At 49.2% G+C, this 24,272-nt stretch overlaps 1 protein-coding gene across 2 annotated transcripts in view; it reads left to right on the top strand.

Annotated features, from left to right (window-relative positions):
* The window catches only part of TNRC6C (trinucleotide repeat containing adaptor 6C), a 90,802-nt gene that overhangs the window by 40,633 nt on the left and 25,897 nt on the right, over nt 1-24,272 (top strand). For both annotated transcript variants that reach the window (XM_075562276.1, XM_075562277.1), the window contains exons 4-5: nt 3,792-4,121; nt 18,033-20,633. In XM_075562276.1, the coding sequence (XP_075418391.1) occupies nt 3,792-4,121; nt 18,033-20,633 (2,931 nt within the window). The remainder of the gene's footprint in view (nt 1-3,791; nt 4,122-18,032; nt 20,634-24,272) is intronic.

Raw genomic sequence — 24,272 nt, forward strand, 5'->3', positions numbered from 1 at the left:
ATGTTATTCCTAACAAAGTGATTTGCATTCATTTAAATGGCCTAAATAAAAGGCGGAGATTGTCATGCTAGATTTAAAAACAAATCAAACAATCCAGGTGTGACACGTCTGTGATCAATGCACTTTTTTTTTTTTTTGTAGTTAGTTCAAGGATCGTTTGTTGGCCTTTAGGAGTGTTTTTCCAGTCCAGTCTGTTGGGGCACCACGCCCTGGCCCCAAAGTCCACTTTCAGCATTCCCTGGAGACCTTGCTGCTCCATTCCCTTGCTGTTCGACTGCACTCCCCCAGTGCTTTGCCTCCGTGTGGTGGGATCAGGTCAGGTGCAATTCCCACACTGTGTCTCAGGTGCTGTCCCCTGTAACGCCATTGGTCACTGAGGGGCATCATGTATCATAGTGGGGCCAGCCATGTTGTCCTCTCTGGACTGGCGATCAATGCACTTTAAAGCCAAATAGGTTAAAAGTAAAAGAATGTGCCACCCAGGCGTGGGCAGAGGCAACTAGGGTGTCTGCATAACTATTCACACAAAATGAACCTTCAGGTGGCAGAGCTCAGCGCCAGCAATACTGGTGCAAAGCCCAGCCACAGATGAGGCTTATAGAGTGTATGTAGGGGGAGCTCAGATTGAGCACGGAGCTGGCGAAAGAACTCCTACAGACTTCCCTGATGCACTGAAGCCTTCAGGTAGTGTGCTCCACCCTCTTCCCTAGCCATCCCAGCAAGTGGCGTAATTGCTGCCCTTGTAACCCCATGTTTCTGAAAGGTTTGAATGCACTGCTTGTCAGCAACTCTACACTTTGACTCAGGCTCAGTGGAAGGCCATAGAAACCACTCTCTTGTAAGCAGATATGGGGTGCAGAGTAGGAGATGGTACTGTTGCTGAAAGGGCTAGGCTGTGTCCAGGCTAGGTCCCCAGGACACTCCCCAAGAAATCCTCCAGGGCTTTCGGCTCAGGAGCTGGCTCACCCCAGGACTGAGACCTAAGATGCTGCCACAGAAATGCTGCTCACCTTCCATGGGGCTTAACAGAAAGAATGGTGCCTCCTTTCCTCACGCCAGGTCACCCACATTCTACACTCCTCATCAGTTTACCCGTGAACATTTTAACCGCTGCTCCACCTGAGCTGTACATGGACCAGCCATGGGGTCGATTCCAACTCAGCCATTCACCACAGGCCTTCCAAGATAGTACATCCACAGGAACAGCCAGCCACATCCTGTAGAACAGAACACTGGTGGATGTGAATCCTGATATTAGCAGCCCAGCACTTAGTCCACCGTGCCCTCGGGCTCCTTGTGCAGTGACTAGTAGTCAATACTTCAAATATTAAGATCAGTTATCTGATGATAAAATACAGCCCAGTTTAATACACACATGCTCATGCCAGGCTAGGGACCTAGTAATTCCAGCAGAGCATGCAGACATTTGGGCGATAAGCCAGGAGAAATGGGTTTATACTGCAGGGGATGCACTTGGTGGCTGGGAAGTTGATGAAGAAGCAAGGGCCACTTAAAAAGTGATATAAACAGCCGTTGGGAGACCCCAGAATCGATAGACCCTAGGAACCTTTTGTTCTGGTTAAACAGGGACCGAGCCCTATCAGTTACCATATATACTTGTATATAAGCTGAGTTTTTCAGCACATTTTTAATGCAGTTTTGTGGTAAAATTAGGTGCCCCGGCTGATATTCGGATGGGCTTATCCTCGAATATTTAAGGTATTTGGAGCCTATTCATGCTGATGCTTTTGAAATTTTCACTGAAAGCAGAAAATTGTTTCTTGGGGAAATAAATGTTTTAAAGGGAAATGGCTACTTTCTAAGGAGCCCTGGTCGGTACCATGGTGAAAGCTCTCAGCTGCCACCTGGAAGGCCAGTGGTTCAAACCCCTAGCAGCTGGAATGGAAGATGCAGTGGCTTCCTTGCTGGGCCCGCTTTCCTCAGCTCTTTCAAGTGGCTGCACAGTGTGGATCCGGGCAGTGCGTCCAGTCTGATTGCTTTCACCAGCAGGTGTCACATTGTTTAAAAGTAAAAGCTATTTAGACAAAGGAGATTAACCAAAATTGCCAGTTTTCTGGGAGGTTTTTATAATTAGCTATGTTATTATTAAAGTAGTCCCAATGATTTGGTTAATCACAAGTTGGAAGAAAAAAAATCACAGGTTGGGCTGAAAACTGCAAGATCAGCAGTTCAAGCCCAAGAACTCTTCCACCAGAGAAAGATGAGGCTTTCTGCTTCCATGAAGACAGCCTTGGAAACCCACAGGGGCAGTTCAACTGTGTTCTAGATAAGGTTCCCTAGAGTCAGAATCGACTCGATCGCATTGGGGTTTGGTTGGGCTTTGGGTTTTGGTGGCACAGTGGTTAGTTAACCTGTGTGATGCTAGCTGAAAGGTCAGTGGGAGAGAGACCTGGCAGTCTGGTCCTGTAAAGATCATCCCTGAAAACCCGAGGAGCGGGGAAAAAAGAAAGCCGGAGTGGTCGGTTTTACTTGTGTCATGTGGAGTCACTGTGAGCCTCTCACTCGATGTCGCCCAGCAGTGCCTGTAGTTAGGAACTAGCTGCGGTTTTCATGTTCTCTACATTGCACATTGTTTTCGTTGGCCACCTATAAACAAAGAAAGCTGAAGTCCCCATCGTCTCTGTCACAAGGATGGAGGCAGGCAGGCAGACAGACAGATATGCTCCTCCATGTTTGAAGTGGATACGTGGGGGGGAAGAGGGAGACGGGTGTCATTCAGAGCTATGTGTATCTATGGCCAGGCCCTGTCTTTCAGGGCCCACTCTGACTAGGTCCAGTAGTCAACATTGTCTTTTCTTATTTGAGAATTTATGTTCAGGGGGAGAAACAGGGAACCAACTATGATCAACGTATAACACACCTACCCACAGGGGGATGAACAACAGAAACGTGGGTGAAGGGAAACCCCAGATGGCATAGGATATGAAAAATAATGTGTAATCTATAGGGTTCACGAGGGCTCACTCAGAAAGTGTTTTGAAAATAATGATGACAACTTATGTACAAATGTGTTTGATAAAATTGAATGGATTGGTAAGAGCCCCCAATAAAATGATTTATTAATTTTAAAAATTATATTCACTCTTTTCACTTACAGACTAAAAAGGGTAGGCTCCAACCAGAAAAGGTTTCTCAGTTCATAAGAGACCCAGAGGCACCCACTGTCCATGGATTCAGAAACCCTCATTCTTGTTTCTTACTGCTCTGCAGAGTGAGGGGTCTCCTTGCCCTCGGGGTCCCGTGAGAATCTTTTGTGGGGCCTATGTGCACATGCTTGCAGTCTGTCCATGGGACATGGAGTTGGTGAGCCTGTGGATTGTGCCGGGCTGAGGGCACCCTGTGACCTAACAACCTGCTGTAGGCTGTCGCTGCCTTCATCCATCTCAGCTCTCAGGAAGGCAGATGCCTTTTAGTTCCTTAACTTCTACATCTTCCTGAGGAACCGTCATAACTCATTGGTCAGGAAGGCAGCGGCCCAGGGCCGGCTTCAAGTGGGAGGCATGGAGTTACAAATAACCTGTTAGCAGCCAGTGAAGTGCCATCACTATGGGACCTACTCTTATCTGACTCACTCACCCTCACTGTACAGAGCAGAACCCAAGGCCTGAGAGGGGAGTGGCTGGCTCTAGACAGCAGTCCACTTGTGTTTCTAAGGCACATATGGCTTGGGCATTTTCTCTGGTTATCCCATCTCCTCACCTTGGCTGTGGAGTGAGTTATAAAGACATGTCACTAAAGTGTTGTGTTTCTTGTCATTTTGACCCCTGTAGTGCCAGAACCTACTAAGACCTGTTCAAGCCAGCCCCAGCCTGCCGGTCCCAGCCCCAGTACTTCCACCAGCACTGTCTCCAGCAGCAGCAGCAGCAATGGGAAACGGCTGTCTGCCAGTGGCCAGCAGCCAGCTGCATCCCGTTACCTGCCTCGTGAGGTGCCTCCACGCTTCCGCCAGCAAGAACAGAAGCAGCTACTGAAGAGGGGCCAGCCATTGCCTGCAGGAGCTCTGACCAGTGGGAGCCCAACCCAGGGTGCTGGGCCTGCAGCCGTCAGCCCACCTCCCCTCTCTGGAGCCAGCCCGCAGCAGCCCAGCAAGCTCCGCCCAGGTAAGGGCCACTCAGCTAGGCTCTCCTCTCATCTGAACAATGCCCAGAAGCAGATGCAGGCGAGCATATGTTCATGGGTACACACAAGTTCCCTCCCTGTTGCCTTGTTACTCTGTTTCTCCGTCTTCACTAAGACCATTTCTTTCCTGTTTCCAGGTGGCATTGCTAGCACCACTCGCCTAGGTCTGTTTCCCTACAGGTACATTGGTGAAGGAAAATGCCTTAGGGCCCTGCTGGTGACTTGGAACCCTTTTCTCTGAGTTTGCAAGGGTACCTCATGCAAGTGCGCACACAGGCCTGAAGGGCAGGAGGAGCCCTGAGTGAGGGCAGCTGCCTTAGCCAGGCCCACTAGGTGACCTGGACTCTGGACTCCTTCTCTTTGGCTTCCTGACTCAGAATGAAGTGTCAGTTTTTTCTTGGCTCCAAAGAAAATACAACTCTTGTTCATTTACATTCCATCTTTCAAAAACGTGCAGATCTGTTATCTCCTGTCACCTCACCTCTGGCCTTCTTCCTTTATTCCGTGTAACATCTCTCTGCTGTAGGTTGGCAGGGATTGGGGGAGAGGGCAAAGCAGCATCTCTGCTTTCAGCCGCCATGTTTCTCGTCTAGTTGTTTTTTTATTTCAAGAACCTTCACAGCGGGCTCTGGTGCTGAAATAGAAGTCATGTTTGCTGGGGGCAGTGAAATGCAGATCTGTAATTACTGAGGGAAGGAAGAGGGCTGCTTATGTTAGAAGGATTCAACAGAAACCTGTCAGAAGTCCTGTGAATGTCTGTTTGATTCCATGTGGTATCACCTCATCTGGGGAGTCGATCTCCTCTGACCCAGAAGTGCTTACAGCGGGGTTTTCCAGGCTGTGATGCTATGGTGCATTAGGAAGAAATCCTTCCCGTGTCTCTTCAGATACCCTTGACTCTGAGCTTCTGGTACAGTGGGTCTTTCTCAGTGATTGTCACCACAGCACACAGAAGAAGAGTAACATATTCATCCCATAGCTGCCAAGATATGCTTTCTAATCCAGCCTATGTGAGATACTTTATACCCTGAAATACAGTCCTGACTCCGGAGAATTTTAATGAAGCATGAATTCTGTAGCCCTGCCTGAGTAGCTTGTGTATTAATCTATGAAGCTTAAAAAGAAAGCCCTGCCTTCCTCTGGACTTCCCCATGGCATATGACCAGGTGGCCATATTGCATCAACGGCTTCATCAAGTGCTGTGCATGTGCACGTCATCCCTGGTGTCTGTTCGGAGAAAAGGTAAACCATCAAGGAAGCCCAGGAAGTGTCTGTCCCTGTCATGTCATAACCATTCACAAGGACATAGTCCATAGATCAGGGGCCTTGTTAAACAGCTAGAGTGACAGGCTGGAAAACACAAGCCACCATTTTATGTAGAAAATCATCTCCGAATAGAATCAGTTCATATGATGAGCTTAAAATAAAGATTCATTCACTCGTGGCACTGACGGAAAGTCTTCACTTTACACCCGTTCCAGTTCTCCCTCAGCAGCCTCTGCTACCCCCACCAAGTGCGTCTTTGAATTCATCACCTGTCATTCCTTAGGCTGCCTCCTCCGAAGCCTGGCTGGCTTCCTGCCGCCTACACACACAGCCTCAGTCTTGGCCTGTCTTGCCCAGTGTTTCTGTCCTAGTTGGTACTGTATCTATTCTGTCTCGTGGACATGTCATGCATTCTTTGCACACATGGGCTCTCTCTCACGCACGCACACAATTGCTTTTCCCTTTCCCTATCTCCAAGTCACTGTCATCCCTTCATGAGGCTTTTAGTCCACAGGTTACAACGTAGCACTTAGAGTGTACTGTACCGCCTCTAGTTTGCCCCACCTTCTGAAGAGCTGCTCTCCACTGGGAAGCCTTGTAAATCCCATTGTATGGCTGACTGTACCTCCACACAGTAGGCAAAGGCCTGGAGCTGGGCCTGACTGTGCCCCCGCCTAGCTCTGCCACTCCTTGATCTAAAAAGAGTCTGAGCCCTTCAGGGCCTGCTATCTCTGAGGCCCTGACCCCCTCCTGTGTGACGCTACAGTTTTCCAAAGAACTGGCAGGGGTTGTCATTAGAGCACAGCACAGGTTAGCAGGCATTGGGGATCCGCACTTCCTGGGGCTCATTTATGCCCTGCGCACTGACGGAGCTGTGAGCTGTGTGTGTGGGGCTTGAGGGACTTGGAGGTATGTGACAAGCACACACCCATTTGTGAACCACTGTTAGAACACATCCGCTGGTGTCATGATTCTTTCTTTGGCAAACTCTTAAAAGACTAAATCCTGCAACCCAGTTTTCTCATCGTTACATTGCTTGTGTGTCTGCTCATCTTCTCAGTTGTCTTGCCCTGCTGTGACATCATCTGCCCACCTGCTTCCTCATGCAAGCGTCTCCTTGAATCCCCTTCCATCCAGGCACAGCCCACGGGCACGTTCCAGAAGAGCAGTCAGGTGTCTTGCTGTCTGGCACATGCAACCCAGCACTGTGGACTGGGAAAGTTGAGCCCTTTTAAACAGAAGTGCGTGGAACTTCACTCCCTATTGGCAATATCGCAGGCCTCTACTTTTCGGTCACTTTGAAGGAGGGGGCGATGAAGAATACAGCTTGACTTGTGACTGTCTTCCTCAACTGTAAGGTTAAGTGAATGCTGGGTCAGGAGAGCCCTGGTTGGCTTATCCATGCAGGGCATGGTGACTAGCTAATTCTTAGGAATTTCACTGCAGAGTATTTGTAGTAGAAAAGGTGGGATTGGGGAGTAATTCAGCACAGCCCTTTAATTCCTGTGTTTTCCCCCAATGTGGGTTCTTATCCCACACACACACCTTACCCTCCAGTCTTAGTGTGCTTTGGCAGAGGCTGAAGAAGGTTCAAAGGAATTGGTGGAATATGAGTCACCTAGATCATTGCTTTGAAGAGTTGGTGCCAGCTCATTCGGATGAATGGGCAGTCTGATCTCCATACAGCTGTGTGTGGCACATTTGCCAGCCTTGTCCACAGGGTGCTAGTGTTTTGCAGTACTTAACAATTCAGTGATGGACAACTATGGGCCTGGCCAAATAAGCAGATGACTTAGAGTTGAAGATCACATATTCGAGCTATGGGGATGCATTAAGTTTGAAAAGCATCATTAAACAACTACCAAACACATGATTGCATATCTACCAAACCACTGAGAATCATGGCCCAGCCTAGCTGACATTTAACCCTCACCACCCCTGCAGCCACGTTACTCTCGCCCCTGCCAGACATGCGTCATTAATGCAGCTAGATAGTAGGTTTATTTGGGTTGTAAGTGCAGAATGTCAGATAGCAAGCTGGTCGATAGTGAGGAGGTGGCGGGTATGCTTGAATGTCTGCAGTGTAGCCTCAGACAGTGGAGGAAATGGCTGCAGCGGACCCCCAGCTTCCCCCCAAGGCCCAGCTCCTCTCTCAGCAGCTCAGGCTGCGGAGAACTCTTCATGGCCGGTCAGCCCTGGCTCTCTTCATCGAGTGATAGCAGGGAACTGGAGTTGTGAATTTTCTTGGAATCATTTAGCCTATTACAGTGTTATTTTTAAGAGTTTTATTGACATAATTCACATACAATTCAACAGTTATCACCACAATCTGTTTGGAACATTTTCTTCATTCAGACTTTTTTTAAATCATATTATTGGGGCTCATACAATTCTTAACACAATCCATACATACATCAATTGTGTCCAGCACATTTGTACATTCGTTACCCTCATCATTCTCAAAACATTTGCTCTCCACTTAAGCCTGTAGCATCAGCTCCTCATTTTCCCCACCCCTCCTCCCTCATGAACCCTTGATAATTTATAAATTATTATTATTTTGTCATATTTTACACTATCCGACGTCTCCCTTCACCCACTTTTCTGTTGTCCGTCCCCCAGGAAGGGGATTATAGGTAGATCATTGTAATCGCTTCCCCCTTTCTACCTCACCTTCCTTCCACCCTCCGGTATCGCCATTCTTACCACTGATCCTGAAGGGATCATCCGCCCTGGATTCCCTGTGTTTCCAGTTCCTGTCTGTACCAGTGTACATCCTTTGGTCTAGCCATTTGTAAAGTAGAATTGGGATCATGATAGTGAGGAAGGGGGGAACCATTTAGGAACTAGAGGAAAGTTGTATGTTTCATCGTTGCTACACTGCACCCTGACTGGCTCATCTCCTCCCCACGAGCATTTAGACTTTTTAAACTTCAAAAACACTCGTATTTTTTCTATCTAGATTGTGTTTCTACACGTCTACAGGGTAGTTCCAACCTGAAGGACACAACAGTCTTTATCTTTAAAAGAACAATACTGCCTTCTCCCAGTGCTGAATGCAGAGGCCCAGAACCATGTTCTCAGAAGCTGCCTTGACACTTGAGTCCTACCTAGCAGTGTTTGCCACTGAGCTTGCTGTAGGATAGATACAGAAAAGTAATGGTGTGGGAACTTTGTCCGTTTACACGCAGGGCTCACGTGCAATGTCCTTGCGATTGTTGGTTCATTTGCTGTCTGCTGAGGGTGGTGACTAAGTTTAAGCAGAAGGATGGAGGGACAGAGCAAAGACGTGGAGTCAGAATGGACTCAACAAGTGTTTTGCTGATGTTGTTTCAATTTGGAATCACTCGTGGGGTGAAGGGGCCGTGGGGAATAGGTGGTAGTGGTGGTGGTGGTGGTGGTGGTGGTGGTGGTGGTGGTGGTGGTGGTGGTGGTGGTGGTGGTGGTTAGGTGCCACCCAATGGACAACAGAACAAACCACCATCAAAACCCTCTGAGTTGACCTCTCTACCTTGAATATTTCTGGCCCAGCAGAGCCCCTCAGAAGCTACTATTTTGATTAGGCCTTTAAAACATACACACACAGATATTTTTTTTGGGGGGGGGCATATACATGCTTTCATATATTTGCCAAAATTCATAGAATGATATCACACAGAGTGAATCCAGAAAAAAAGATTATAAAATATTAAAACAGCAGCAACAAAAGCCTTAAACTCACTGCCAGCAATTCTCTCTTGACTTATATTGAACATACTGGACCTATGAGAACAGGCCCTTTTGGTTTTCTAAAGTTAAAAATTTACAGGAGCAGAAAATCTCAATGTTCTACAGCAGACTAGACAATGTATTCAAATTACAGCTCAATACATAACCCACTACTTAACCACGACTCTGAATGGTGATGGTGGCTGCCATTGCATTGGTTTCCGTGCATAACAACCCTATGTACAACCTGATGAAACATTGCCAGGTTATTCTTCATCTTCACATCACAGTCAACTGTGTCAATCCATCCTGCCAAATCCCTCCTCTTTTTCACTGGCCTGCTACCTTACCAAGCATGATGTCTTTCTTCAAGGACTGGGCTCCCCTGACAACATGTCTAAAGTACGTGAGACGAAGTCTGGTCATCCTTGCCTCTAAGGAGCATTCTGGCTGTACTTCTTCCAAGACAGATTTGTTGGTTCTTTGGCAGTCCATGGTACTTTCAATATTGTTTGCCAGCACCATAATGCAAATTCTTCTTCAGTCTTCATTATTCAGTCCAACTTTCACATGCATATGAGGTGACTGAAAATACCATGGCTTACACATATTGACTAGATTACAGTAATTACCAAGAGAACTCCTCTGCAGCCGTCCACGATTTAAACACACTCCATGTGGAATGAACCTATGCACTGGAAGCCTGGGAGCCATGCTTTTCTTATTTACTCTCCTGTTACATACAGTTGCATCCATTTTCAAGACTTTTTGAAAAGGGAAAAAAGATTAAGAACAGATGAAGGAGGATCAGGAAGAACTAAAGCAAAGAGTGTACCCCCATGTGACACGGCCATCTTCCAGTTGGGAACTGTGGCCTGGAAAGCTCAGCTGCTGGCGTGCCACAGGGAGTGGGACCTTGCTCTAGGAAAGCTGGCATCAAGCATGTTCCCCAAGGAGTAAGACTAGAAACTGGGCCCATAGAAGCAGCCTCTGGGATATTGCTCAGTGACCCTAGGCAGGTCCAGGAGGAGTCTGCACTGGGCCGCTAACCAAGAGGTTGGCAGTTCGAATCCATCAGCCTCTCTGAGGGAGGATGGGGTAGTTTGCTCCCATCGAGATTTACAGCTGTGGGGAGATGCTGACATTCCATGTTCACTCACACCGAGCACCATCATGGCCACGCTCCCTCTACACGTGCACACTCCATACTGCTTTCATTATAGGACTCGAGGGACTTAGACAGAAAGCATGTTTTAATGGCTTACAGACTAGCACCACCAAAATGAATCCTGTAGCACATTTATTTGGTGGCCTTGTTTAAGCTTCTTCAAAAAATTCCATCTGTAAAGATTGACATTTTTGCAAGCTTGGGATTCCTCAGCACAAAAGTCCTGGTTTCCAAATAGACTGAAGGATTTTGGGGGATTCCTGGGTATTGAGCCTCTTGGGGCTTCCTTTGATCATAAGCTCCCCGCATCTTTAGTCCTTCAGTGATGCCCTGTACCCTGTTCACTCATTTGTTTTCAGGGCCCCTCTGCTCCCCACTCCCCCCCTCCTTTGCTCCTCTCTCTCAGCCTCCTCTCCGTCCTGGACAGGAGATATGCCAGGGTGCAAGGTCATCTCAAGGCTAACACCTATCCAGGGATCAGGGGAGAAGAAATAGGACAGCTTTCCCGCATTGAGCCCTCTCTCCTATGACTCCTTGACTGACTTAACTGCCTGGGCAGGAAACACGGTTCCAGTGGGCATGGGCATGCCCAACTGGTTTGTTTCTACTAAGTGAGAAAGATCTTTTCTACTGACTTGCAAATCTTGGCAGGTGGTCATTGGTCCAAAGTTCAACCTAAGCTGCCTCCGCTCTCGGACTCCTCCTCATGGGTGACCTCCCAGAGGCTACACTCTCACTCCCTCAGCTGCCTGCTCTGGGCCAGCCACAGTCAGAAAGCACAGTCCACCGCCGGCGGCATTGCTTTCAAGGAGAGCGAGATCAGCAAGCGTACAGGCAACTTTGACTGTCTCCCATGCCTGCCCCCATGGATAGCACGGGGTAGTGCTTATTGCCAAAGACGGGCTGACAAGCAGGACCCATGAGCTAAACTGTCCTCTTGTAAATAGTTTTCTTAGAGCACAGTGACGCTCATTTGCTTACCTACTGTCCAAGATGCTGGCGTTCCAGCAGCTGAAGGGAGCCATCAGTCATGGCTGGGACCATATGGCCCCAAGTCTTGACCCTCTGGTCCTTCATGGAAAAAGTTTGCTGACTCCTGGTCCAAATGGCTTACAAAGAAGGCCAACAGAGCAACCCTGTCAGAGGGTCAACCTGGGGGGAAAGCAGGTATTAGGTCCAGGATGGGAGGCACCCATCAGCTTTTCTAGAAGTGACTGCACTCTCAGTGTGTTGGTCTTGCTGTGCTGTCATTGAGACCCTGGGGAGGCCTGTCTGCTGTGAATGCTGTCACTGTCTGGTCACTTTCAAACAATGAGCATGCTCTAGTGAACCAACCAGGCTCTAGAGTCACTGAACTCTGGTAGGCCTTTTATTTTGGGAAATTATGTTGTTGTCAGGCACAGTGGAGTGACTACCCACTCCGAATAAAATCCAGAACTGCATGTAACAGAATGAAACACGCCATCGCCTTGCCTTCTGCACAGTCATTAGGCTCAAACACATTGTTGCACCCACTGTGTCAGACCATCTCATTGAGGGCCAGCGTTCCACTCTGTCACTGCGCCTCCACTTTACCAAGCACAATGCCCTTCTCCAGGGACTGGTCTTTCCTGACAATACCTCCAAAGTACATGAGACAAAAATCTCATCATCCGGAGAGCAAATGCCTTGAGAATGATTGGGGCAGGGAATGTATGGATGTGCTTTATACAATTGATATATGTATATGTATGGATGGTGATAAGAGTTGTATGAGTCCCTAATAAAATGTAAAAAAAGAAAAGAGGAGAAAAAAATGATTAGGGCAAAGACTGTACAGATGTGCTTTATACAATTGATGTATGTATATGTATGAACTGTGATGAGAATTGTATGAGCCCCTAATAAATTGTTAAAATTAAAAAAAAAAGAACAAAGAAAATATTCTAACATCGGGAAAAAAAAAATCTCATCATCCTCCTTTCTAAGGATTATTCTGGCGGTACTTCCTCCAAGACAGATTTGTTTGTCCTTCTGGCAGTCACGGTACTTCACATAGTCTTCCCCAGCACTGTTATTCGAATGTATCGATTCTTGTTCAGCCTTCCTTACTCGGTGTCCAGCTTCTCATGCATGAGAGGTGATTGAAAAGATCATGACTCGGGTCAGGCACAGCTAAGTCCTCAAAGTGACGTGCTTGCTCTTCAACAAACTAAAGAGGTCTTGTGCAGCAGATGTGCCTCATGCAACGCATCATTTGATCTCTTGACTGCTGCTTCCATGAGCACTGAGTGTGGATCCAAACCAGATGAAACCCTCACAACTTCGATCTTCTTTCTCCGTTTATCACGATGTCCAGGAGTCTAGTTGTGAGGGTTTTGTTTTTCAGTACATTAAGCTGCAATCCACACCGAAGGCGTTTGTCCTTTCTCTTCATCAGCACGTGCTTCAAGTCTTTTTTGTTTTCAGCAAGCAGGGTTGTGTCACCTGTATATTGCAGATTGCTAAAGAGCTTTCCTTCAGTCCTGCTGCGGTGTTGTTCTTCACGCAGTCCATTTTCTTGTACTATTTGCTCAGCAGACAGGTTGACTAAGTATGGTGGGAGGATCCAGCCCTGACGCACACCTGTCCTGATTTTACACCATGCACTGTGCACTTGTTCCGTTCACCCAACTGCGCTGCCTCTTGTTCCAGCATCACAGCAATACACAAGCCGCTGTAGAACAGCAAACAGAGATGAGCGGTGGAGTGGCCACTGTTCCTATTAAAATCTGAGTATCTCCTGATTTCGATATTGGCTTTGTTTGGACCTTGATCAGTTCTGATTGGTTTTGAAAAGCTTTGAGGGCAGAGGGACTACCCCTCCGTGAAAGTCGAGAATTTAAGTGTTGATCAGTGAGGCTGGTGCACTCTGCAGTTTCCACCCGACCCTCCCTCTGCTTTCATTCCTTCCTACCCTCGGGGGTTTCGTGAGTATATACAATTATTTCCTCAGGGGAGGGGGCGTAAAAGGGAGCTGATATCAAGGAATCCAAGAAGGAAGACAGTGTTTTGAAACTGATTATGGTAGCAGTTGTATAATACTACTTGATATGAACTATAGAATGATTTGGTATCTGTATTAGCTCCCAATAAAAGGATTTTGAAAAAAATCATCACTTACATCACCGTCTTAAATGTATAAATTGCTTTTTTGCATGAAATGGGGCGTGTAGCTCAAAATGTAACATCAGAGCTGTTGGTGGATTCGAACTACTGACCTTGCAATTAGCAGTGCAACGCTTAACCCACTGTGCTGCCAGGGCTTCTTATGGAAAGACCTAGTTTTGGGTTGGTGGTGATGGTGGTGTCATTCTCATCAACAACAAAATGCCCCTGCGTGTTATCTCAGGGAAGAGAGGGCTCAAAAATGTGAAAGATGGTGAGGAGGGCACAGGACAGGGCGGTGTTTGATCCTGTTGTGCATGGGACGCTATGAGTCGGAACCGACTCAGCTACACCTAAGAGCGTGTCATCTCATTACGTTAAAAACAAAATGGTTTGGCTCACTTTGGGTATTCATGTTTATTATTTACGGATTGTTGTTAAATATTAGTAGAAAGTTTCGAGAGACATTTGTGTGGGGGGGATGGCAGTATATATTGGCCTTCTCTTTTTTTACTGAATACTTTTATTGGGGGTTCTTATGTCTCTTATCACAATCTGCACATTCATCCAGTGTGTCAAGCACATTTGCACATATGCTGCCATCATCATTTTCAAAGTATTCTCTTCCCATGTTGACCTTCTCTTTACAACATTTCTTTTTTTAAAAAAAGTTTTAAACTCTTTGGGCCTCATGATTTTTTTTCCAGGTAATGTAATTCTTTGTCTTTGACTCTGTTTATATGAAACAGTATACATTTATAACGTGTAGTATGTGTAGGAGAAAGATGAGACTTTCTACTCCCAGAAGCCCACAGGGCAGTTCCACCCTGCCCTTTAGGGTCAGCATGAGTCAGCATCAGCTTGCGGGCAGTTGGGTGTATGTCAGTTCTGGAAACCCTGAGCTGTAGAGTGGAAAAGCTTGGAGCTCACCTTGCTCAACATCATCTCTTTAGAGCTGTGACTGCTTCAGATTGCTCTTCTCTGAAATGCCTGCTCCTCATCTTTCCCCATTCTTTTTGCTGGTTGGTCTTTTTCTTACTTGGTTATAGGAGGTTTTGTTTTGTTAAGTTTGATAAACAGCCTTTATCTGTTAGATCTTCCTCCTAGCTGAAGCTTGTATCGGCGCTTCCTCCCTATGGTGTCTTTTGTCGTCACAGAGATTTTTAGAATTAGATAGATTTCTCAACGCTATAGTTTATGTGCTTTATGTCTTCTAAAGGTTTCCTGGTGGTTAGTGGGCTATGCACTGAGCTGCGAACCACAAGGTTGGAAGTTCAAACCCACCAGCTGTTCTGCGGGAGAAAGATGAGTCTATTCTTGTAAGAGAGGCCAGTCCCTAAAAAAGGACATCGTGCTCGGTAAAGTGGAGGAGCAGCTAAAAAGAGGAAGGAAGGCCCTCTGTGAGATGGACTGACCCAGGGCTGCAACCATGGCTCAGGCTCAGGAACAACATGAGGGTGGTGCAGGACCGGCCAGTGTTTCATTCTGTTGAACACAGGGTCACAATGGGTCAGAGCTGACTCAGTGACTCCTAACAACAACTCTGGTAAAGATTTAAAATCTTGGAAACCCAGAGCGGCTTCTTGCTGTAAAGGGTTACTGTAAGTTGGAATCAAGTCAATAGCAGTGAAGTTATTTGAATTTGTATAAAAATAGCCAGGAGTTTCTGGGGGTATGATGGTTCCTCGTTGGACTGCTATCTGCAAGGTCAGCAGTTCAAACCCCTAGCCATTCCTAGTGAGAAAGATGGAGCTGTCTGCTCCTGTAAAGATTTATAGCCTCAGAAACCCACAGCTCTAGTTTGTCCTATAGGGCCAACCAATACGAGCTAGATTTTTTTAAAACAAAGCTTATCTGGTGGCGTGTTAGGTAAGCTCTGTACTGCTAACCTCAAGGTTGATAGTTCAAACCCACCAGCTGCTCTGAGGGAGAAAGGTAGGACCGTCTGCTCCTGTAAAGCCAGTCTCAGAAATTCTAGGGAGCAGTCCCCTGTGCTCTGTAGCATGGCTCTGAGTCAGCATCAGCTCAACAGCAGTGGGTTTGGGTGAGATGATACCGTGTCCAAGGTCAGAAACATCACCTGGATGTCTAGGGTTGGTTTTGTGCCTGCTGGATGTCTTCCCTAGAGCTAGCCCTCGCCTAGCACATTGATCAGCTGGGGCTTCATATGTGTGGGAGAAACGCTCATTTCAAGTACGTTGACTCACTGGTCTCTGAAACAGTACTTCTCAACCTTCTTCTTGCTGTGACCCTTTAATATGGTTCCTCATGTTGTGGTGACACCCCCCCCCAACCATAAAGTTATTTTCGTTGCTACATCATAACTAATTTTGCTACTATTATGAATTGGGTGACCACTGTGAAAGGGTCAGAAAGTGAAGGAGAAGCTTAGGGCCCCAGAAGCTGTGTTCTTGGGGGAGAAGCAATCCGAAGAGGAGGATGAAGATGGCTGCATAACTGGAAGAGGGCAAGCCATGTCCCTGAATTATTTGTGTAGAATTTGTCCAGTAAGGGTATGATTTTCTGTGGGCGTTTTCAACAGCAACAAAAATAAAATTATTTTTAAAAAGTGGGAACCTCTAAACTATCAGCATCAAATAAAAGCTCTTAAAAATTTTTTGTTTTTTAAAGTGGGAACCAAGGGATCATCAACCATTCACAAAGCACTAGTCCTTTCAGAGGGGAAGTGAAAAAGAGGAAGACCCTGCACAAGACGGGTTGACCGTGGGGCTGCAACAGTGGGCTCAAACAAGGATGACGCAGACCTGGCCGGTGTTTCATCCTGCTGTGCACAGGTTCGCCATGAGTGGGAACTGACTGAGAGCACCTAACAACACCAGGCCTTTCATGGGGTGATGAGTTATAGAAAATAGCTTGCTTCATGTCCAAATGCCACTCCTCAGGACTCAGAGCAGTGAGCCAGGGTGCTAGCCTCCTGAGGGTAGGGTGCTCACTGGGAAGCCCTGGCCTCCGGGGAGTGGGGCCACCTATAATAGGACCTATGATTAAGGTGACCAGATTTTAACATTGATAAAGCGGGACACCATTGATTAAACTCATATCCTAGTGAAATAGTATACCCTAGCTTGTCGTGCATTCTTTCCAAAAATCGGGACTTTTATAAAACGCCGCAGGGCACAGGAAAAATTGTTAAAAATCGGGACGTCTGGTCACCTTAGCTATGATCCAATCACTGCTGACATCCATCATCTCTGGTGGGCAGCTCACTTGGTCTCTAGGTCCACGGGAGATAACTTTCTAGTCTGGGCAAGACAGAGGAGAAGGGTGAGCAACAGAAACCAGAGCTACAGGGCCACTACCAGTATTTTACAATTTAAAAAACAAAAACAGCTATTCTTCCAAAGTTTTGAGACCTCAGGCTTCCTGTTATCAGTCTCCCCGTTTCCTTTGTTGTTTTCTCCTGCCATTGCCACCTACTTTGGAGCCACCTGAACTACAGCTCAACTCCTGACCTTCCTCTAAACGCAGGCTTTTGAAAGGCTTACACCAGCTTTGGTGTTTTCTCCAGTGGTCGTGTTCCTTCTTGACATGCTTTCTCCCTACTCCAACCTTACCGCCTTACAATTTTAAAAGAAAATTTCTTTAGGAAATCCATGTCTTAATATCCACAAGTCTTGTTAGTATGAGTTGGATGAGAATGAAATGATTTAAAAGGTCTTAAAAATGATTTGTGACAACTTGTTTGTGGCTCCTGCTATTTAAAGGAATGTTGGAGGCTTTCTCAATGGTATGAGTTTGTGGTGTATGTGGGTTCAGTGCTTTTTCATCCTTACCTCCGCTTCTTCAATGCTAGGTGCTGCCTCAACGTGTCATTGAAAAAGTGACCCATTAGGAAGCCTTAGGAAAAAGTGTAAATGCCAAATAGTGGCTCCTTTAAAGAGGTCCTGAAAGTGAGGTGAGAGCCAGGCTGTCAGATGCTCTCCCGAAAATAGCCTGTGAACAAAGGGAAGGGGTCATGCGTGCAGAAAAGCCCCTTGCAGATCCAGGGAGCCACTGGCTGGGGGAAGAAAATGGTCTTGATTGGTACATGGGACCCTGTGACCAGCCAGGATGGCTGCAGGATTGAACTACACAGTGCCTGGGCAACTGGGCATCTCTCCCCTTAGTAAGACCAAGCTCTCAAAGACCTCTGCTCCTCCCCGTTGCCAGCCCCACCCACAAAAAAAAGACAGGGGCAGAGGGACAAGTTCTCCACTATCTGACCCTGCCGTGCATTTTTAATTCTTCCCTACCACCACACAGTATGGGGCTCGGGGAAGCTGTGGGTTGGTTTCATGCCCAGGACTTGCTGGGCAGCTTGTTTTCCTCCAAAAATGCCCACCAGTGCACGTGCATGTGTGCATCCTCTTCTCTCAGGGTGACCGGGTGGGGCGGTGGTAAGAGTTGGTGGGACTGGTGAGAAGCAAACAGCTTGAAATGGGTGCTAGGAACTATGAGGTGCCATTTCCCTTCCCCAGCCTCCCCGTGAAGTCTAGTCTGGGCGTTTGTCGTTGAGACTGGAAAACTAATAAACAAAGGGCTTCCCAAGGTCCCCCCTTCCAGGTGGATCCCCAGGACAGCGTCAGGCCAGGCTCTAATGTGGGTTCTGTTCCATCTCTTTCAGATCTCAGCCACGGCGGATTGGTGGATCACTATGAAAGTCCCCACTGGGGACAGCAGCCCCCACACCGAAGCGAGGCCAGCTGCAGCTGGGATAAAGTGACAGCAGACAGGCCCGACCAGGAGGCGGGGCCTCCCACCACCGGCACTGAGACGGAAGCCGCCTCAGAATGCCCCACAGACACTGACTCTGCGTCCACCTGCGGCTCGGAGAACAGTAGCATGGCTACAGGGAGCACCCAGGGCACTTGCACCGGCCACCCCAAGAAGACAAATGGCAATAATGGCTCCAGCAGCACCCTCGTCCAAAGCACAGCCACCCCGAGTACCCTCGGAGCAGGGGCAGCCAGCAGCAACGGGAACTCAGCCCGAGGGTGGGGTGTCACCACAGGCTCTGGTGCCGGCCTGGCTCACTGCTCCCTGGGTGGCAGCAGCGGTGGAGAAGGGAAGCTGGACAATGTGATGGGAGACAGTCGGAGTCCGAACTGCTGGGGGGCTTCTAACTCCAATGCCGGCATTAATCTAAACCTTAATCCCAATGCCAACCCAGCTGCCTGGCCGGTACTCGGACACGAAGGGACTGTGGCCGCAGGCAACCCTTCCAGTATTTGTAGTCCCGTCAATGCCATTGGCCAAAGCCTGGGCAGCCAGAATGGGAGCACTGCGGGCCCCTTGGGTGCTTGGGGGAGTTTGCTGCCGCAGGAGAGCACAGAGCCGCAGACGCCCCCAGCCCCAAATGTGTCTATCAGCGTGCATCCTCAGAACCTTAGCTCTGACGGACCAAATAACACTAACCCCCTGAACTCGTCCCCAAACCCTCTCAATGCGATGCAGACCAACGGACTGCCAAACTGGGGGGTGGCTGTCGGCATGGGGGCCCTCATCCCACCCCACCTGCAAGGCCTTCCTGGTGCTAACGGCTCCACAGTTTCTCAAGTCGGTGTGGGAGCCGGCGAAGGCATAGGCAGTTCTGTGTGGAGCCTGTCCCCAGGAAACCCTGCCTCCGGAAGTAGCAATTCTGGATTCAGTCAGGGTAATGGAGACACTGTGAACTCAGCATTAAGTGCTAAGCAAAATGGATCCAGCAGCGCCACGCAGAAGGATGCCAACGGAGGCAACGCCTGGGACTCGGGGCCTCCCTCTGGCCCGGGAATACTAGCCTGGGGCCGTGGCAGCAGCAACACTGGCGTTGGTCATAGCCATTCAGCAGCCTGGGGCCACCCCAGCCGCAGCTCAGCCAACAGTGTGAATGGGGAGTGGGGGAAGCCCCCAAACCAGCATTCCAGTGGTGAAGTCAGTGGAAAAGGCTCAGCCGGGTGGGACGGTCCTAGTGTCAGCAGCCAGAGTCCCGCCACGCAGCCTAGTGGTGACCCGATGGCCTCCTGGGCAAAGGCGGCCCCCGGAGCCCCTGCAAGTGAAGGAAGCAGCGACGGCTCTGGCCACCACAATGAAGGAAGCAGCATGCGGGAGGGAGCAGGCGAAGGCCGCCGTCGGGAAAAGGGGGTCGGAGACCAAGGGCACATCCAGTTGCCCAGGAGCGATCTTGACCCAAGAGTCCTGTCCAACACCGGCTGGGGCCAGACGCCTGTAAAGCAGAACACTGCCTGGGAATTTGAAGAATCCCCTCGTTCTGAGAGGAAGAGCGACAATGGGACAGAGGCCTGGGGTTGTGCAGCTGCTCAGCCTTCAAACTCAGGGGGGAAGAATGAAGGGTCCATCGTGAACAGTACAAATACCTCTGCAGTATCTGGGTGGGTCAGCTCGCCCCCTGCTTCTGTGCCCGCAAACGCAAGCTGGGGGGACGGCAAGGCGCCCAGCGGCCCGGGGGTCTGGGGGGACTCGGTCAGCTCTGCTGCTGTTAACAATGCTGCCACTGCCAAGGGCAGCCACACCTGGAGTGGGGCCGCCCCTCAGGAGGACAAGTCACCCACCTGGGGGGAGCCTCCAAAACCCAAATCACAAAACTGGGGAGAGGGACACAAAGTCACTCCCGCCTGGAGCACAGGAGGGGGCGACTGGGCCGACTCACCATCTGTCCTCAGCCACCTTGGGGACGGGAAGAAGAATGGGTCTGGCTGGGATGCTGACCACAGTCGGCCGGGGTCAGGCTGGAGCGAGGCCACAAGGTCTGGAACCAGTGGGTGGGGCAGCGGCACAAGTGCGAAGATTAATCCAGGTACAAGCTGGGGGGAGTCTTTAAAGGCTGGCCCTCAACAGAACTGGGCTAACAAACCCCAAGATAGTGGCGTGAGTCACTGGGGGGGAGCTGCTTCTGTTAAGCAGACAGGAACAGGGTGGGTTGTGGGCCCCGTGCCACACAAGCAGAAGGCCAACAGCGAGGCCACAGGCTGGGAAGAACCCTCTCCACCCTCCATTCGACGCAAAATGGAAATCGATGACGGTACCTCAGCTTGGGGCGACCCAAGCACCTACAACAACAAAACTGTTAACATGTGGGATCGGAACAACCCAGTCATGCAGAGCAGTACCACCGCCAACACCACTGCCACCGCTGCCACCACCAATAACAACGCAAATCGTGTGGAGACACCGCCCTCGCACCAGGCAGGCACACAGCTGGCCCGATCCCCGCTGCTCAGCTCAGGTAGGAAAGGGTGCACTTGTCGGGGACCCATAGAGAGTGTTGTTTATCCTGGTGGTGAAGCACTGTAAGTAACTCCACCAAGCATTTTGATAGCAGATGGGACTGTCTTTAAATGTCCACAGATAACTAAGAAGAATTAGCTATAACTTCTTACCCATTGGGAAGAGGTGCTGAGCATCCTCGGTAGACCAGGGTTCTCTAGCCTGAAGATCCTGGCGCGGGTCACCAAAGTTCACTTGTCTCTGTGTTACGGAGCTTCAGCGTTACTGTTGGGTTTCTTCTCTTTCAAATGACAAATGTTCAACTTGATTGATAGGTTATAACTCATGTTGCCATTGGATCGTTGATATTGGGCCTGAGTTGGGTCACCCTAAAATATGTGTCACCTTGGCTGGGCTCTGGTTCTCCCTAGTGTGACAGTTAAGCAGTGACATCATCGCCCTCTGCTGGGATCAGCCATCAGCTCTAAGGAGAGCCATCAGGTAGGTGTGACACCCTGACTCGGGTCGCAGCTCTGACCCAGTGCCGGGGTTTCCCAGGTTGTAGCTGCATCCATCACCTTTCGCTCGACAAGACAGAGAGGAAAGAGAATCGAACAGAGGGACCGACCACCAAGAAAGAAAAGCCGCTGGCTGAGGGCGTTCTCGGGAGGGAGGTCTTAGGAAAGGCCTTCTCCCTTGCTGGTTGCTCATCAGCCACCTGTGGTGTTTGTGCGTCAGCGGCAACAAAGGAATGCTATGGCCCTCTCTGCCTTTGTACTGAACTCATTTCAATGTCTTTGCGTTGCCCACCTCACTCCTGAGCATTTTAAAATGTTACTTCCCTGTGAAGCAGGTCCCATAAGACTGCCCTGCAGTCCTGAAATCTGCCTCCTAGGGAGGCAGCCTGCCTTCATCTCTGGAGCCACATCACACCTTTTCACAGAGTCCCCTAAAATCTGATGTCTTTTTTTTTTTTTTTTTAAGGCCCTCTATGCTAAGCATTTCAGGGATCCCTGGCGGCATAGTAGGTTATGCATTGAGCAGTTAACCTCAGGGCCAGCAGTTCAAACCCACCAGTTCCTAGGGAGGATGAGGCTGGCTGCCTTGGGAACCTTCAAGGGCAGTTTTACTCTGTCCTGTAGGCTCCAGAGAATTGGAATCAACTCAATAAATTCACTGTTTATTGAGCCTTTGTCCACAGATCTCTTCTTATGCATTGTGTTGTTTGGTCCCAAGTGTGGAACCTGATCTGGGAAACCCTTATACTCAGGTCCAGCAGCCTGCTGGGGGCTTCTTGAGCTATACCCAGCGGGAAGCCATCTCTCCTGCCATGGACAGGTCAAAAAGAACAGACTGCAGGCAGAGCCCTTCACTTCTGGTAGTTTTCATCTCACACAATAACTGGACTTAGGGGCTGCTGTTGCACAGAGCATCAGTGGTCCTACCCCAAGGCTGCAGCGGGCCTTGGTGGGCCCAGAACGCAAGGGTCTGGTATGCCCCTGATGATGGTGCTGGCAAGCACTCTCCAGAAGGGGGTCAGCCTAGGCTGCATTTTGCAGTCGTCATTTAGGGTCACGTGGGACAGAAGCAGCAACCGTGAGCAAAGGGTCTGTACAAGCCGGAGGGCCTTCCTGCAGCTTGGCAAGGCTGTGCCAGCTCTTCCACAGCTGCTCTTGTGCACTCTTGAGAGCATGCAGAGTCCAGTCAAACTTGAGCTACCGAAGCAGGCCCTGGCCACCACTTGGTCCCCAAGCCATGACTTGTCAACCACTGGTGTCACATTTTGAAGTTTACCCTTTCATATGGTTTATGTTATGACCTGAAGTATTTCTTCATGCCCTGGCGACAACAATGAGACTCTGCAGAGACACTTGAGAGCTATGAGAGGACTCTGGGCTAAAGGAACTGACTACAACGAGCCACCCAGTCACGGCAGAGCCACTCTGCTGCTTGGACATCAGTGGCGTGGCCACAGCACCCAACCACATGCAGATGCAGCACTGACTACTGTTTCTGAGGGCAGAAGAGGAGGCCCTGAAAATCCCTCTCCAGCTGGTGACCCAGCACCCCTAGGAGGCTGCTCTGGAACACTTAGAAAATGGATCTTCAGGCACATGTACAATTAATTTAGAATTGAACATAAAGGGCATCGTATACGCATTTCAAGCTAAACCAACATAGTAGGGCCATGAACTTGCGTGTGGATGTTGGTCTTCCAACATCAGCAGAAGTCAAAAGCTAATACCGCATTTCAGACCTCCCATCTCCTGCGGTGACAACGTGGTGATGGCGCTGTCTGGTCCTGTCTGTGTGCGGCAAGCCTGGGATTCTACAGAGGAGCAGCCAGGGCGCCAGGTCACTCTCACCTTGAGCCCAGGGCAGTCTGTGCCCCAGCCACTCCCTTTCTATCCAGAGCTGGGCCAAGTGTCTTGGCACGCCCAGAAATTGGCCTGCCGACTGCCCTCCTTTCCCTGCAGGTTTCTTTGGTTGGATTGCCCACTGCACGGCCCCCAGAAGCCCAAGACCCACGAGGAGCCAGAGGCAGCCCCACTGATGCCAGCAGAGAGCCCACCGGTGAACTCCAGGGAACCGGAGCAGGATGCTCCCTGCACTGAGGACGAGTGAGAAGTACCACCCACGGAATGCTTCCAGAAGTCACCAGCAGCCACTTGAGGAGTGAAAGGCTGGGGTCAGCTTCTTTGAGGACCCGCTGACACGTGGATTCAGGCCTCTTGGTCCCCAGGCCCAACCACCCTACACTTGCAGCTTCTCTGACACACTCTCTGCTCCAGTCCGATGACGCACATGTGACCTGCGCTGCGCATGCCCGTGGGAGCTAGGTGGGCCTGTCTGCCCCTGTGAAACATTTTGGACTTTCGGCTGCGTCTGGTCCTGGTGCTGCCTCCCCCAGCCGCCCTTCCAGCCTGATTCTTGTGATTCTGCCTGAGGGGGCCAGGAGGCCCTCGCCCTGTGAGCTGCCAGCGAGATGCCAGGTTTCCACCGACTTCGGAAACATGAGACTCTGCACCCACAGGACTGCCATCTACCTGGGGACATTCAATGCACCTTTCCTTGCCATCTGCCTGCAGATACTTCTGTTTGAAGACACCACGTTAATCTTCGGATTAGGGACCTATGGGGTTGGACTGGGTTGGGATGCCTTCTTATTCATTGGTTTTAATAAGTCACTTTAAGGGGGCTCTTACAGCTCTTATCACAATGTAAAAAAAAAAAAAAAAGCTAATACCGTACGCTTGAAGCGTACTGGTAATGTTGATCATGTTCCCGATTTTTGTTTTTTACCTTTTAATCCCTATTATTGCCAGTGCTCAACAAATCATCAGAGAAGCTGGCTTATATGAAGAAGAATTCAACGTCAGGATTAGAGGAAGGTTTATTAACAAGCTGCAGTGTGCAGATGACACAAACTTGCTTTCTGAAAGTGAGGACTGGAAGCACTGCTGATGAAGGTTAAGGATTTCAGCCTTCAATATGGATTATACTTAAAGAACAAAATCCTCACAACTGGACCAATAAGTAACATCATAATAAATGGAGAAAATGTTGGCGTAGAGAAAGTTGTCTTGCTTGGCTCCACAATCATTGCGCATGGAAGCAGCAGTCAGGCGATCAGAAGACCTGTTGCATTAAGTAAATG

Source organism: Tenrec ecaudatus, chromosome 10, assembly GCF_050624435.1.
Source record: "Tenrec ecaudatus isolate mTenEca1 chromosome 10, mTenEca1.hap1, whole genome shotgun sequence".
Lineage (NCBI taxonomy): Eukaryota > Metazoa > Chordata > Mammalia > Afrosoricida > Tenrecidae > Tenrec > Tenrec ecaudatus.